Consider the following 15742-nt stretch of genomic DNA (forward strand, 5'->3'; position numbering starts at 1 on the left):
CAAAAGAAGATCCTCTCCCATGGAATCGATAAATATACTTTGGAAAATGGGCATCTCCAAGACACTTACTTTACTTTTTTCAGATCTTAACATTCAAAGAGATTCATATTGATACATCAGATGCATCTGCTTTCCTTAAGTTAAAAAAAAAAGCATTATAGTTGATCCTTGCTTAATGATGGTAATTGGAACAGGAATTTGTGTTGCTAAACAATGCAACCATAAAATGCAATATCACATGACTACATAGCACTCACCATTGTTATGTGAGAGTCATGAGTTATTAAACAAGAACCATGTGTGATTGCAACATAAAACTTCCTGCTAGTTCAATGGGGTCAAATCAAAGTCAATGGGGAAGCAACAAGGAAGCTAGGAGGCTCGCAAGCAAACTGGTGGGAATGTGAATATTGTGAAGTATGACTGGGAAATGCTGCAGTCAGTGCCTCACAAATGTGCATGGGTGGAGGGTAGGTGTCCCAGAAGGTAGGAAGGCTTGTAGATAGCTGTTGTAGCCTAGTGCAAGTGCAGCTAAGTATGGGATATGTGCTCCAAAGGTATTCAAGAAAGGTATACAGGAAAATGGTGAGAATGGGAGTGACTTACAGGAGCAACTTGCAATCTTCCCTGCTGGCTTCCCCATTGACTTTGTTTGTGGGAAGCCAGCAGGGAAGGTCATAAATGTGATCACATGACTATGGGACACTGCAAACTTTGGAAGTGTGAGCCAATTGCCAAACATTCAGATTGTGATCATGTGATTGTGGGGATGCTGGGAAGGCTGGAATGTCGAGGACTGATCATAAGTACCACTCACTCAGCGCACCACTGTAACTTTGAAAAGTTGCTGAAATAGTTAGTTGTTAACTGAAAGCAATCTGTACAGAGGTGGGTTCCACTTACCTTTACTACCAGTTCGCAACGGGAGCACACACGCATGCTCGCTTTGCTTGCACATGTGCTTCTGCGCATGCACAGATCAACCATTATGATGTCCAGGCGGGTGAGCGGAGCCTCCCGCCGCTTTTACTACCAGTTCACAAGAACCAGACAGAACCGGGAGCAACTCACCACTGAACCTGTATGGATAATAAGTTTTCAAGACAGCTAAAGAATTGCTGGGAAATTTGCACAGTAATACTTTCAAAACCATATTATTTGAGATTCTCTTTGCCTTTGAATTCTTCCTGCCAGTTATGCATGTTTGTGCAGACCCTATGGAATATATACTTCCAGAGATGATAAATGTAAAAATACAGTGCAATATTGGCTCAAGATCTTTATATGAGAAGCTCCTGAAATATGCAATTATTTTAGAATGAAATGAATTAAACATAGCATCACCGTGACATAAACTATCCAAATGACAATATCCGGTTTGTTATTATCAAGTTCCAAACAGATTCTTAAAAGACAGAGTTCTACACCTGATTCATGGCAACTGCTTCATAGTTTTCATCAGCATCTAATTAAAGTGACTCTCAATCTTTATAAATTATCCATTTGGGGGCAAACAAGCAAATATGCATTACAATTGAAATACTGATCCAATAATTTCTGTGTGCTAAAGACAATTTCATGGAGAATATCTATATGATCACTAAGAGTCAACACTGACTTGATAGCACGTAATCAAAGACAATGTCTAAGATATTAAGCGAGAATAAGATGTTGGTGTATTTCTGCTACAGCTTTACACCAAGTGTGAGCAACCCCCAAACACCTCCCTTGGTGTCCATCAGACTTCCTACCTCTTCTGACTTTAATAAAAAATTACATAGGAAAATGATTGGTGCAAAGCACCACTCCAGAATCATATTTCTTTTAAGGAATCTCTTTTAAACCTACAGAAGTCCTAGTTGGTAGAGAGCATTCTAGCTCATTTTCTGGTGAATGGCTGTTTTGTGACTAGTCATGTTTTTCTATAGGAGGCATTTTGTGCTGGACAGTTCAAGTACATCTATTGCATGTGCTCAAAATTCTAAAAAATATTATAGGAATAAAAATATTGTTTAGCCTCATCCTAAACTTTTATGGTTAAATATTGTTGTTAGTTGCAAAGTCATGTCCGACCCATTGTGACCCCATGGACAATGTTCCTCCAGACCTTCCTGCCCTCTACCATCTTCTGGAGTCCATTTACAGTAAGCTGACACCTACTGCTTCAGTGACTCCATCCAGCCACCTCGTTCTCTGTCGTCCCATTTTTCTTTTGCCCTCAATCTTTCCCAGCATTAAGCTGTTCTCCAGTGAGTCCTTCCTTCTTATTAGGTGGCCAAAGTATTTGAGTTTCATCTTCATCAGGATCTGGCCTTCTAAAGAGCAGTCAGGGTTGATCTCCTCTAGGACTGACCGGTTTGATCGCCTTGCAGTCCAAGGGACTCGCAGGAATCTTCTCCAGCACCATAGTTCAAAGGCCTCAATTCTTTGGCGCTCAGCCTTTTTTATGGTCCAACTTTCACAGCCATACATTGTAACTGGGAAAATAATAGCTTTGACTATACACACTTTTGTTGGCAGGGTGATGTCTCTGCTTTATAGTAAGCTATCTAGATTTGCCATAGCTTTCCTCCCCAGGAGCAAGCGTCTTTTAATTCTTGGCTGCAGTCCCCATCTGCGGTGATTTTGGAGCCCGGGAAAATAAAATCTGTCACTACCTCCATTTCTTCCCCATCTATTTGCCAGGAATTGAGAGGGCCAGATGCCATGATCTTAGTTTTCTTAATGTTGAGTTTCAAGCCAACTTTTGCACTTCCTTCTTCACCCACATCAAGAGGCTCTTTAGTTCCTGTTCGCTTTCTGCCATTAGAGTGGTATCATCTGCATATCTGAGGTTGTTGATATTTCTCCCAGCAATCTTAATTACAACTTTTGATTCATCTAGCCCCGCCTTTCTCATGATGTGCTCTGCATATTAAGTTAAATAGGCAGAACGACAGTATACAGCCTTGCCGGACTCCTTTCCCAATTAAATGGTTAAATCGCCTGCTGCTATGTCTGGTGGGCCATAGATGATCCACAGGCATAAGACCTACAACCCTTAAATAGGGCTCCCATATATAGCATATTTTTGCTGCAATCTTGTGGTTGTCTCAAGTTTTGCAATTCAGATATGGTAACTCATAGTTGCCTTAACATCGATTCCCATAGTTCTTGAAGCTGCAGAAAAGTATGCCAGGATAACTTTGAAGCCCTGAGAGGTAAGTTCCTATTTGCCTCAGTGCATAAAGTCATACTTAGTTCTGTTGGTTCAGTTTTCTACAGACAATTTTGCAGCAATCATTTTTAGAGAAGTTTAGGGGATTTCCTAAACTCCACTGAAGATGTTACCTAGTCTGGTAATGATACGTTCGGAAACCAACTCACAAGCTTGAGAAACGAACATTCACCCTCAACTTTTCAAGTTATTTGAGCGATAGTTCAAGAGTATGGATGTGTTGTGCCCTGATAACCTATTACTCAGGCTATTTCTGAAGGCAGATCTAACATGCTTCTGGAAAACAGTGGTGGGTTTCAAATTTTTTTATTACCAGTTCTGTGGGTGTGGCTTGGTGGGCGTGGCATGGTGGGTGTGGCGTGGTGAGCATGGCAGGGGAATGATACTGTAAAATCTCCATTCCTACCCCACTCCAGGGGAAGGTTACTGCAAAATCCCCATTTCCTCCTGATCAGCTGGGACTCGGGAGGCGAGAATAGATGGGGGCGGGGCCAGACAGAATAGAAGGGGCAGGGCCAGTCAGAATTTTTACTACCAGTTCTCCGAAATACTCAAAATTTCTGCTACTGGTTCTCCAGAACTCGTCAGAACCTGCTGAAGCCCACCTCTGCTGGAAGCCCAAATGATGAGAAGAATTGAAAACATTTCTCCCAGCCTAAAGATTAGTAAATCTCTGCTCAAAAAAACCACAGCTGACAGTTCAGTGGAAAAGAGAAGGGCTCTGAGGTAAAGCCACCCCCCTTCTGCGCATCTCCAGCCCATTGTATATCTGCTTTGGATGAAAATTTATCAGTCTTCCAGAAAACCTGTTGACAGTTTTTACTATTCTTCTAATACTTGAGCTAAGAGGAGAAATGGGCAGAATTCTTCAGTTTTCCCTTAGATACTAAATATCTCAAAATTCAACAAGAGAAGGTGAGTGTTGGGAGTGAGTGCTTGTGTTGACAGCAACCAGAAGTATACTATGAGGCTATCTCCTCACAAACCAGCTACAGGTAATTTTTGACTTACAACAGTTCATTTAGTGACTGTTTGAAGTTATAACAGCACTGAAAAGGGGGACATATGACAGTTTTTTCATACTTAGAACAGTTGCAGCATCCCCTTGGTCATGTGATCAAAATTTGGATGTTTTGTAACTGATTCATATTTATGACTGTTGCAGTGTCTCAAGGTCATGTGATCCCCTTTTGCGACCTTCTGACAAGCAAAGTCAATGGGGAAGCCAGATTCACTTAACAACTGTGATACTAACTTAACAACTTCAGTTATTCACTTAACAACTGTAGCAAGAAAGGTCGTAAAATAGTGCAAAGCTCACTTAACAAATGTTCCACTTAGCAACTAACTTTTAGGCTCAATTATGGTAGTAAATCAAGGACTACCTATATTTGCTCTTTTGGCAAGCCAAGCCCAAATTGGCCATAAAGTGGCCTGAACCAATGAAAACTGGAAGCTTTAGTTGAAGACTGCAGTTTGTAACTCCGTACATAAAACAGCATTTAATTTACAATAACTCTATATGTCATTGGAATATACATGTCCAAAGCTTGGGCATAAATAATTGAATCTTTCTTTTCAAACAAAAAACATTTTATTAATTTGTTGCATTATGTTATTATAATGGGTGTAATTATGGGTGTTGGTGTCTAATAAACATACAAAATGATGTATTATTTACCAGTTGCTCCTCCAAGAAAATGACATTTTATTAAACATCTGTAGTATTTTAAAATTAGCTTTTTCATCAAATAGTCAAGTAAAATATATGTTTTTGCTGTTTAATAGTTCTCAAGGGAAGATCTGTAATTGTGTTATAATTATTTAATTGCTAAAGGGTAACATAAACAAGCAAAATCTATTTTGTGGAAAGCTGCTCTATTTACAGTTAAACATCATATAGTCGTAAATATTTTAGACCTGTAAGTGGCCTTTTGTTAACTGTATCTCCACAGAGTACAATAATCCACACTTTTTCTTAGAATCATGTTCGATGATTTGGTTTTGTTTTCCTTTAGAAGAAATAAGATAACTTTCACTCTCTAGAGTCGTCTTTTCTAAATCCCTAGATGATATTAGCTTTGCACTCTACATAATTAAACTGCACTGCATATAATTACCAGACTGTTAGAAAAATACAACATGCCAAAGGCTCCTATAGCCGTGCATTATTTCTTTTTTATGCATATGTACTGTATGTTCCCAGGGGACCCAACTCTTGTTTTAATCTCAATAACTGTCTATAGTAGGATGGGATGAGAGATAATGACTAGCCTAAAATTACTCATGACCTTCAGGGTGAAGTAAGGACTTGAATTTGATCTTTCTCTTCCCAGACTAACGTTCAGCTTATTCTCATCTGGCTACAGGGACTGCAATCTCAGAATTCCCAGCTGAATTCCCTACGACTATACTATAGAAACAAGAATTCATATCTGTAGGTCCTTCCACCTGAATGTGTCTGCTTCTAACCTGTACCATTCCCAAAGGAGCACTTGCTGTGCAACCAAAGCAAAGCTTGACATTTTCCACTACAGTGAGTGCTTGTAAGATGGAAAGAGTAAGACAAAAGTTATCAGGAGAAATTTCAGGCATATCTTTAATAAGGCCTGCAACTTGTTTAGGAAATTGAGAGATATGAACAATTATGCTAGGAGTACACGGCTGCGTCTGTTCTTTTTAAGACTTCCTTAATGACCATCATTGATGGGACTTCCTAGAGTTACATTCAAAAACATTGGAAGAATATTTTTATTATTATTAATTATTCAAAAAACTTGGTTAAGGCAATGCTCATGTACCTGGGCATACAGATATACTTTCTGGCTATGAATGCCTCTGCGTACAAATAGCGGGGAGCAGCTTGCCTTTTAAATAATAGCTTTATGAGCCCAGAAGTAGTCACCTTACAGCCAAAAGTAGAAGTGACAAACTGGTTGGGAAGGAAGGAGTGATGGCAGCAGTTTCCAATCAGTGAGGTGTGCAATAGGTGCAAAACAGAGTTATCTCACAACTGCAATTCCTAAGGGAGGAGCCAGTTCAAGCTGAGGCACCTCATTCCAGTCCTAAATCTCCACTAATACAAATCTGAAAGGGAGGACGGCATTGTAGCCCTCAGTCAAACCTCTAGGTTCGCATGATTTTTGAAATTATTTTCACTGCTCTGCGCCAGCTCTTAACCAGTCCTTCCCATTGTTCCCAGTTCTCATCCAACGTGGTTATGCTGGTTGAGAATGCTTTGCATTTACAATATACTAGAGTACCTGGCTGAAAAAGACTCTTAGGAAGGTTACTGAGGTATTTGTACTTGAGGCTTGGAGATGGTGGTATAATGCAAGGGGAAAAGACAAAAGCACTTTAGTCCCGTTCCTAACAATCTTCCTTTCCCTCTTTTCCACATTTTGCAGGACTGAGCGCCTGAGTCGCCCTTGTGCTGGCCTATCGTTGTGGTCTCGGATTTGAAGGGCGACCGACCATTAACTTGGTCGCACTTGTCGCTCCGTCTTCTCAACAGAGACACGCCCCGTCGTGGTGCAATCGGGTCTGGGGAATAATTCTTGAGAAGACGCGAGCTTTCCCAACGCTCCTCTTAAGTCTGGCTTTCGGGGTCTATTTTTAAAAAACGTCGCATCCATTTATAGCTCAGGCAAATAAATTCGCAAGCCTTTAATCCCGCTCATCGGATTCTCTGAGCCCGACGTTCATTTTCTTTCTGCCGCCTACGTGTCTGCTGCCCTCCAGGCGTCGGGGGCTTTTATTTTTCTCAGGGCGGTTCTGGGGCAGAGATCGGATCCGAGGAGCCGTCGAGTCGCCTCCAAGGGCGCCTTGGCGGGGGAAGAGCATCGGAAAAAGAGGACGGCGCCCATTTTTCCCGCCATCGGGGAAAAGTTGTCCCCGTGGATGTTATGCGAGGAGCGGCGTAAGGGCCGGCCGTCCTGCAGTTGACTCCTTCCCTTCCTACGTAGCTCCTCGGGGCGGCCGCCCGCTCGCTCTCAGCATGGTGGATTTGTTCGGCGGGCGGATCCTCGTGAACCTGGAGGGCGCCTTCGTGGACCCCGAGCAAGCTTTGGAGAACAAAATCGTGGGCTTGTACTTTTCGGCCGCCTGGTGCTCCCTCTGCAGGGACTTCACCCCCACGCTGTGCGATTTCTACAGCGAATTGGTGGATGTCGGCACTCATCCGGCCCCTTTCCAGATCGTCTTCATCTCGTCCGACCGCAGCCGGGAAGAAATGGCGAGCTTTATGTACAAGATGCATCCGGGCTGGCTGGCCTTGCCCTTCCACGACCCCCTTAAGCAGTGAGTAGGTTGGGGGCGTGCAACCCTCGCCCCACATCGGTCGTTTGCTAGAGTTGAACAGGCAACTTTTCGGTTCAGCTCCTCCGAGTTGGCGCCCTTCAGATGGGTCGGTCTGCATGTCCCATAATTTAAATGTTTTGATAGGTGCTTTGTTTGAAGCGAGGTACGTATGCCACAAGAGGGAGTTATGGGACTTGTAATCCAGTCCATTCGAAAGGCACAAGAATAGTACGGGTAGCCCTTGTCTTACAAATAGTTCTTTTAGTGGCCGTTCAAAGTTACAACAGCACTGGAAAAAAGGTGATTTATGACCATTTTTCATACTTATGACCGTTGGGGCGTCCCCATTTGATCACGTGATTAAAATTCGGATGCTTGGCAACTAATATTTATGACAGATGCAGTATCCCTGGATCATGTGATCACCTTTTGTGACCCTCTGACAAGCAAAGTCAGTAGGGAAGCCAGGTTCACTTAATTTTGTTACTGTGATGGTGGCAAATCTTGTTGACTAACTTAACAACTGCAGTGATTCACTTAAGAACTGTCAAGAAAGGTTGTAAAATGGGGCAAAACACACTTAACAAATGTCTCGCTTAACAACAGAAATTTTGGGCTCAATTGTGGTCATTAGTTGAGGACTACTTGTAGTTCAATTAAAAACACATGAGATGCAATCATGAAGGGACTTTGGGAAGCTCTGGCCAAAGTTCTTTGAATGGCTGTCCCAAAGTTGCTTTTTCCAAAAAAAAGTAACAGGACTTTCTTGTTTATTTTTCTCTTTGAGAATGTTTCACTTCTCATCCAAGAAGCTTCTTCATTTCAGAACTGATTCTTCAGAATTGAAGAAGCTTCTTGAATATGAAGTGAAAAGTTTTCAAATGGAAAAAAAAACCCCCCAAGAAGGTTCAGATGCCTTTTTGAAAAAGCAGAGCCATGACCTGGATGATTGAGAATCTCCTTTGATTTTGAATAGCTGTTTCACAAGTTCTGATCCAGTAGTTATTCATCATACCAATTCTTGTATCCTTCCTAGTCATCTTTCTTACTCTTCCTATGCCTACAGCTCTCAGTGCTCTGTAAAGTTTTCCAACAAAAAAAGAGCCCATATCAGGGTATGATTTTGTCTCTACTGGAGTAGCATTATTATTCAGAAGCAAATAAGTCTGTTGTGGTGCACTCATTTTATCATTTTTTAAATGCCTAACCATTTCTACACATGCATTTGTGATGAACTGCTCCCCATAGTATATGTCAGTGCTGAAAAGAAAGAGAATAAAATATGTGGCTATTGGCCAGAATTTAGCTATATGCTCTTCAGATTTAACTCTTCTGCTTGAAGAAAATAATAGAAAAAAATTAAAAAATTGGCACTGAAGAAAGAAGCTAGGATGCCCAAGGCACTTGAACCAGTAATCATCCATTACTTTCAGGCAATCATATACCTCTCACTTAGTCAAGTCATTAACATTAGCCCAAAGATTTTACACTGCTATGTGGAGAGCTATTTTGCTGCTAGGTACGACAGAGAGCTTGCAATCAGAAAGATTAATTTTACCCTTGTGCAAAATCTTATCAGAGGTAATAGCTCCTGAATTCCTTTTAGCCTTCAGATTTTCCTACAATCTGGGATACATTTTGAAACTTCACAGCATGGAAATCAACCCTGAAGTGCCTTTATTTGGTTCACTGTTCATTTGCAAATAAATGGGCATGTAAACAACAGCACAGAATACTGTATTCTCTGGGGGTATAGTTCCCCATTTCTTGCAATAGATATCATCTTCATGGGATCACATTTACCAGATTAATAGTTCTCATCACTTTATAACAGTACACTGATATCTATTTTGGCTGCTTTTAAAAGTAGCACCCAGACTTCCCCTTTCCCACCAGTTTGGATATAATAAAATGAAGATTGCCTTAGAAATGATAAGCCTAAAAACAGAGGACAACTGAATTTGGCTGTGGGCTTCTTTAAATCCAGAACCAGGTATCATTCTGATTTGGAAAGCAATGTTCCTATAGGAGCTCATCAATTTGAAGGCCATGTGTTGGCAATGGTAAGGCAGAACTAAGCCAAAAGTCATTCAGATGCAATCTTCCTTTTCTCTTTGTTTTTCTCTGTTCTGCCTTTTTTTCTCTGCCCACCTCATCATTGCACAGCAAGGTGTTTGCAGAAAGACAGATTTTAGGTTTTTTTCTTTCACATATCCACCATACAACAAAATATTTCTTCATATTGTTCACATTTCCATCATAAATTCAAAGTGCCTTTATACATTCTAAATTGTCAGGCGTGAAGAATCAGGACTAAACCTTAAATTCCAGTTAAGATGATTTATTGCTCATGCCTACACACAAGAATCTGATCCACTAATGGTCAGCACTAAATTGGCAGTAGATAAGAGTTAAAGAAATTCAAGAGGGGTTGGTTTGTGGGAATGTAATGTACCTCTCTTGACTCCACCCCTTTGCTCTACCTGTTAGTCTGCTACATAGATAATTTCTCTGGTGACAAATAACAATGGTACATCAATTTATCAAAATTTTCTTTAACACGAAAACACAGTGTAAATTCCAGTCATTTCAATCACATAGTTTCCCATTGATCCACTTGTATATTATAACTTAATTTTTTAGCCTAGTTTATCATACACTTATACTTGGTCTTCCTCTATTTCATATTTCAACAAAAAATTATACATTTTAGCAACAACATTGTTTGTATATAATTCTGTTTCAAACTTTGTTCAAAACCGTAACATATTTTAGCCACTGTAAATCTCTGATAATTGGAAAATGATCCTTCTGTTAACATCTCTTGATTTTATTTTATAATCTCCTTGAGAAAAGTCTAGTACATCACAGTAATTTAACCATTTATGTTTATTTATCATGTATAAATGCTTCTTGTGTTGGGACTCACAAAGTGTTTATGGGCACGACCTAGATTTGTATTTATTACACACTCTAAAAAATGGTATACCTGACATAATGATTTTTGAAATGTACATTAACCTTTATTGTTTGTTATTCAGTTGTTAAGTCATGTCCTACTCTTCACAATCCCACGGACCAGAGGGATGTCAGGATCTCCTGACTTATACTGTTTCCAGGAGTTTGCCCAAATTCATGTTCACTGCATAAATGATACTATCTCCTCATCTGATTCTCTGCCATTCCTTTCTCCTTTTGCCTTCGATCTTTCCCAACAACCCTGTTGTGTGAATTCTGTCTTGTCATTTGGTGGCCAAAGTATTTGAGCTTAAGTTTCAGTATCTGTCCTTCCAAAGAATAATCAGAGTTGATTTCCTTTAGGATTGACTGATTGATTCTCCTTGCAGTCCGAGCTCTCTCAAATGTCTTCTCCAACACCACAATTTGAAAGCATCAGTTCCTCAGCATTCAGCCCTCTTACGGGCCATAGCCATACAGTACTACTGGGAAAACCATAGCTTTGAGTGTATACACTTTTGTCGGCAAGGTGATGGCTCTGCTTTTTAATATGCTGTCTAGATTTGTCATAGCTCTCCTCTCCTGAAGCAAGTGGAGCGCAAGAAAATAAAATCTGTCACTGCTTTAATTTCTTTCCCTCCTATTTACCAGAAGTGATGGGACTGGATACCATGATCTTAGGTTTGTATAATGTTGAGACATTAACCTTAGCTTTGTCATACCATAGATATCCATGCTACCCAAATCTCAGATTGTGTCCTTCTAACTCCAATAGCCTTATACTACTTATACCCACTCTTTTATCCAAGTTAAAGAGCAGACAGCAAAATATAATTTCAAACCTGGTAGACCCAATCCTCCTCTTTCTTTTGCATCTTGAAATACCTTATACCTAACTTGGGGTATACAAGTTTAGGTATGCCATACAAATTTAGTTATATCCTGACATTTTTAGAGGGTACATCAGTTGTCAAAAATGGGATTGTCTGAAACAAAAATAACATTCTAGGTGAAACTTTTATCTTAATCACAGAAATTCTCCCCAACAATGACAATTGTACTTTATCCCATGTGAACATGTCTTTTTTTAACTTCATTCTATGTCTAAAAATAAGATACAATTCTCATTTGTCATAATAATACCAAAATATTTTATCTTTTTCTTAATTTTAAAATCTGTTTTATTAACAGAAGAGACAGTGTGCAACTTTGTCTTGTCCCTTTTTTAAAATCTTGGTTTGGTTAAGTAACCACATATAGCTATTTATACCGTGTTTCTCCAAAAAGATGACCCACCTTGAAAAGAAGCCCTATCATATTTTTGAGTGCATGCGATCAAATTAAGTCCCACCCCCAAAATTAGCCCTAATTAAGATCCCGCCTACCCTGGGGTGCAGGGGGTGGGGTGAGCCACACAGGTAAAAAATAAGCTAGGGTGGGGATGGGGGGGTGGAGCTGCCCTACTTACCAGGCCTTGCACACCCCGACACCTACCTCGCCTTCTTCTGTGGCCGCTTCTTCTGTGGCCTTTTGCCGCCATTTGAACGTATCATCCTGGCCTCTGTTTTGGTTTCAGATGCCTGCCGGAAGGCATCTGCAGCCAATAACAGAGCTCCAAATCGATCAGGCATCTGAAGGCGAAACGGAGACCGGGGCGATGCATGCAAGTGGCGGCAACCAGCCGCAGAAGAAGTGGGCCAGAAGCAGGCTCCTTCTGGGCAGGGCTGTCGATGCCACTGCCGCGAGGTGAGTCAATAATTAGAACCCTCCAAAAAGAAGGCCTAGCCGTTTTTTCGGGGGTCAAAAGAAAATAAAACCCAGCCTTCTTTTTGGAGAAACATGGTAACATTCTCTCCAAAATTCTCTAAACTAAAAAGTTCAGTTTGTCAAAAGCCTTCACTATGTCTAAAAAAAATCAGTGCAGCTTGTTTTTCATTATGTTGTTCTAAATATTCCAAAACATCCAATACACTTCTAACATTATCTTTTCTGCCAAAATGGCAACGGGAGGCAATTTTCAGTGCCCAGGTAACAACAGCCTAAAGTAGCCAACAGGAATTTAAAAATTTTTAATCCCTGACTGTATCTGGAACCAGATTTTTAGTGATGTGTGCCAGATTAGATTTATGCTAAAAATTATATTGGGATGAGAGGAAACCAACTACTTTAAAACTGAAATAGCCAAGTACAACTTTATGCTGCGTCAACTTTAAACTGAAGCACAGGCAATGTCATGAGGACATGGTAGAAAAATGCTGTTGGCAAGGCATCTTCATGTTGTTCCCCAGAGTCAAGTAAGGAAATTGTCATTTAGGTAAAAGCCTACTTGATCCTTATGAAAAAAATCTTATAAAATTATTTTCAGTTTTTCAGCTAAAATCTTTATAAACAATTTATAATCATTATTCAATAACAATATTGGCCTGTGGTTTCTTGCTAAGGTCAAATCTTGTCCTCCTTTAGATATTAATATGCATTAGCCTCTTTCCAAGTCTCTGCTATCCTTCCTTCTTGTAAAATAGAGTTCATTGTGTTTTGTAGAGGCTGCAAAGGTTTATTCTCAAAACATTTGTAATACAAGCTTGATCATCCATCTGATCCAGGCAGCTTTCCTGATTTATTTTTAAACTTTTCTTATTGTTGTGTTATGTTATGGTCCATTCATAATTTGTCTTTGTTCCTCTGTAATCCTCAATTGACTTTTTCCCTAAGATATTCATCTATTTTCTCTGATGGAATAGCATGTCTTCTATGAAAACCTGGTACTTTAATCTTGGTCCTATGAAGTCCTGGTCAGTAAAGAACATATACATATACTTCAATTTTAGCTTATAAAGCAACCTCAGGTAGAACTATGTGTTTAAGTTACTCCATAGCAAATTAAGTGCTAATTAAACAGAAGCTTTTTGCAAAGATTCAGCAAAGCAGCAACCTAGATCAGAGAAACGGAAGTTTGCCAGCAGATGCTCAACCACAGATACAAATCAACCACGGTAATTGCTAGAAACTGCAGAAGGCCTAGACCACATAGAAGAGGCATTAGTTTGATGAAGAGATGTGGTCGGTAAACAGTTCTAGAAAATATTGCAAGTCAGCCTATTACTGAGAAGTAGTGTGACATTTAGCTTATAGCTATGGGCAGAATCTGGCCAGGGGTTCAGATCAGTACGCCCAGGAAATGATAAATAACCAATGAGTGAGACTCTAACTTTGTGCTTCTTTCTGTGAAAAGTATAAAAGCTAAAACATAAACATGACTCTTGGGCTCCTCTTCCTTTTTGCTGAAGTTTATTGAAACAGTCAGAGGAGGGGCCCTCTTTGCTTCTGCACACAGATAAAGCAGAATTTCACCTACCTTGATTCTGTGGGAATTACTGGCTCGACAGGTTGATAAAGTACTTTTTGTGTAGCCGCTGTCATCCATTAATACATTTCCTTCTTGTCATTTCAATATCATTTTATTTTATTTTTGTAATTTACAAGCTAATTTATCCCGCAGGCCTTCATGTCAACCATGTGCTTTTGGATGTTTTCTCTTAGAGCTCAGAAATATTCTTAAGTCTCCTTGCATATATAAACATGATTAAGGCTATTTGAGGAACCAGCTCACCCCACTGGGATTGGCCCTTCCCACTGATGCCAGCAGTGGAGGCATGTTGTGGGTGGAGTCAGCTTGATTATTTCGGCTGGTGGGGTCCAGGAGGAGGACCTTCTCTGCTGTTGCTCCTGCCCTCTGGAATGTCCCCCCACCCGACCCCGCATGTGAGTTTGACTCCAGCCCTCCTATCCTTTTGATAGGGCCTCAAGACCTGGCTCTGCCAGGTGGCTTGGGACCCCAATGGGGAAACAGCACAAATGGAGGTAGTTGATTAACAGCCAGTCCCACCTCCCTCCACCATACCCTCGCCAGGTGTCATTAGATTTCAATACCTGGCTTGAGTTTGTTTATGTTTTAATATACTGTATAAATACATGTAAGCCATCTGGAGGTGCCTTGTGATAAGATGGTAGCCAATACATTTTATAAATTAATTAATTAAAAACTCCTTGCAGAATTTCAGTAATATGGAGACTGAGGACATTTTCAATTTTTTTCTTTTTCTTTCCAGGAAGTATTCATGATAAGCTTGAAAATACAGTTGCAATCACTATCTTGCTGAAATAATTAATCTCTTCTCAGATTTAATTTCTTTACTGTCTGTTGGACATTAGCTTGAAAACTAAGATAATGTTATGCTAGAACTGCCCCCAAACCGGATAGATATGCTAAATTGAACCAATAGTTCACTTCAAATACACTGCTGTAAACTTTAACAATAGAGTAAATATTCACAGATTCACCGCACAGTATTTCATGTAACGGATTTGCGTTGGGCAGCTGTCAATATATTTTTTTTTCTTCAATTTAACTACAACATTCATTGTCTCACATATGTACAAGAAAATCCTGACAAGTCTGAAACATTTTGTAACACACTGCTTTGTATTGATCAAATTAAAACACAAGTCATTTGTGTACAACCTTTCAAGACATATTTGGAGAAACAAAGGTGAAATAGCATCTTCCTAATCATTAAGGACTCAGGTCGCTTTCAAAATCAGTTATAGACAAATGTCACCGTTATGGACAAATGGTAACAGGCCTGATTGTTCATTTACTTATATGCACATAGTATAGCCAATTTTTTCCTCTCCTTTTGTTTTTTTACAGTGAATTGAAGAAGAAATACAACATAACAGCCATTCCCAAACTTGTGATTGTTAAACAAACTGGAGAAGTAATTACCGATAAAGGGAGAAAGCAGATTCGTGAGAGAGGGCTTAACTGCTTTCAAAACTGGCTTGAGGGGGCTGATGTCTTTCAGAATTTTTGTACCTGAACCAAAATAGTATTTTCAGACTTAAACAAAACAATATCTTTGCTATCTGCAACTAGACTTAGAGGGGAAATTACGTTCTCCTTTTTTAATGTTGACTTGCTTAATTTTGAATCCTACATAGCTGGAATAATTAGACATATGAGTCTTTCATAGTTCTCCCTTCTATATTGTTTCTATTTATATTTTTATTACATAGACGAGACAAAAGTAGTCTTAATATTATTGAATTGATACATTTGATTGATAATTGGTTATCAAATTGATAATTTGATAAAATTGCTAATTTATTTAATATGTCTACATTTAGCTCTTTAAAAGAGTGCTATCTTAAATCTATGCAAGCACATTATCTTTGCAAAGATAAAAACTTTATAAAGAAAATATAATT

General features: G+C 39.6%; 1 protein-coding gene across 1 annotated transcript; it reads left to right on the forward strand.

Moving 5' to 3' along the window:
• The first annotated feature begins 7214 nt into the window (after window positions 1-7214).
• NXNL2 (nucleoredoxin like 2) lies at window positions 7215-15354 on the forward strand. Its single transcript, XM_070935661.1, has 2 exons — window positions 7215-7516; window positions 15186-15354. Exons 1-2 carry the CDS (start codon window positions 7215-7217, stop codon window positions 15352-15354), a joined length of 471 nt encoding a protein of 156 aa, XP_070791762.1.
• The last annotated feature ends 388 nt before the right edge of the window (window positions 15355-15742 follow it).

This window comes from Pituophis catenifer, unplaced genomic scaffold, assembly GCF_029215685.1.
Source record: "Pituophis catenifer annectens isolate HBS135680 unplaced genomic scaffold, rPitCat1.0.hap2 SCAF_2, whole genome shotgun sequence".
Taxonomy (NCBI): Eukaryota; Metazoa; Chordata; class Lepidosauria; order Squamata; family Colubridae; genus Pituophis; species Pituophis catenifer.

Excerpts from the sequence above, each read along its gene's own strand:
- NXNL2 (XM_070935661.1), top strand. The coding sequence starts at position 7,215 with ATGGTGGATTTGTTCGGCGGGCGGATCCTCGTGAACCTGGAGGGCGCC. Across the intron at positions 7,517-15,185 it reads TTCCACGACCCCCTTAAGCA|TGAATTGAAGAAGAAATACA; the intron begins GTGAGTAGGTTG and ends GTTTTTTTACAG.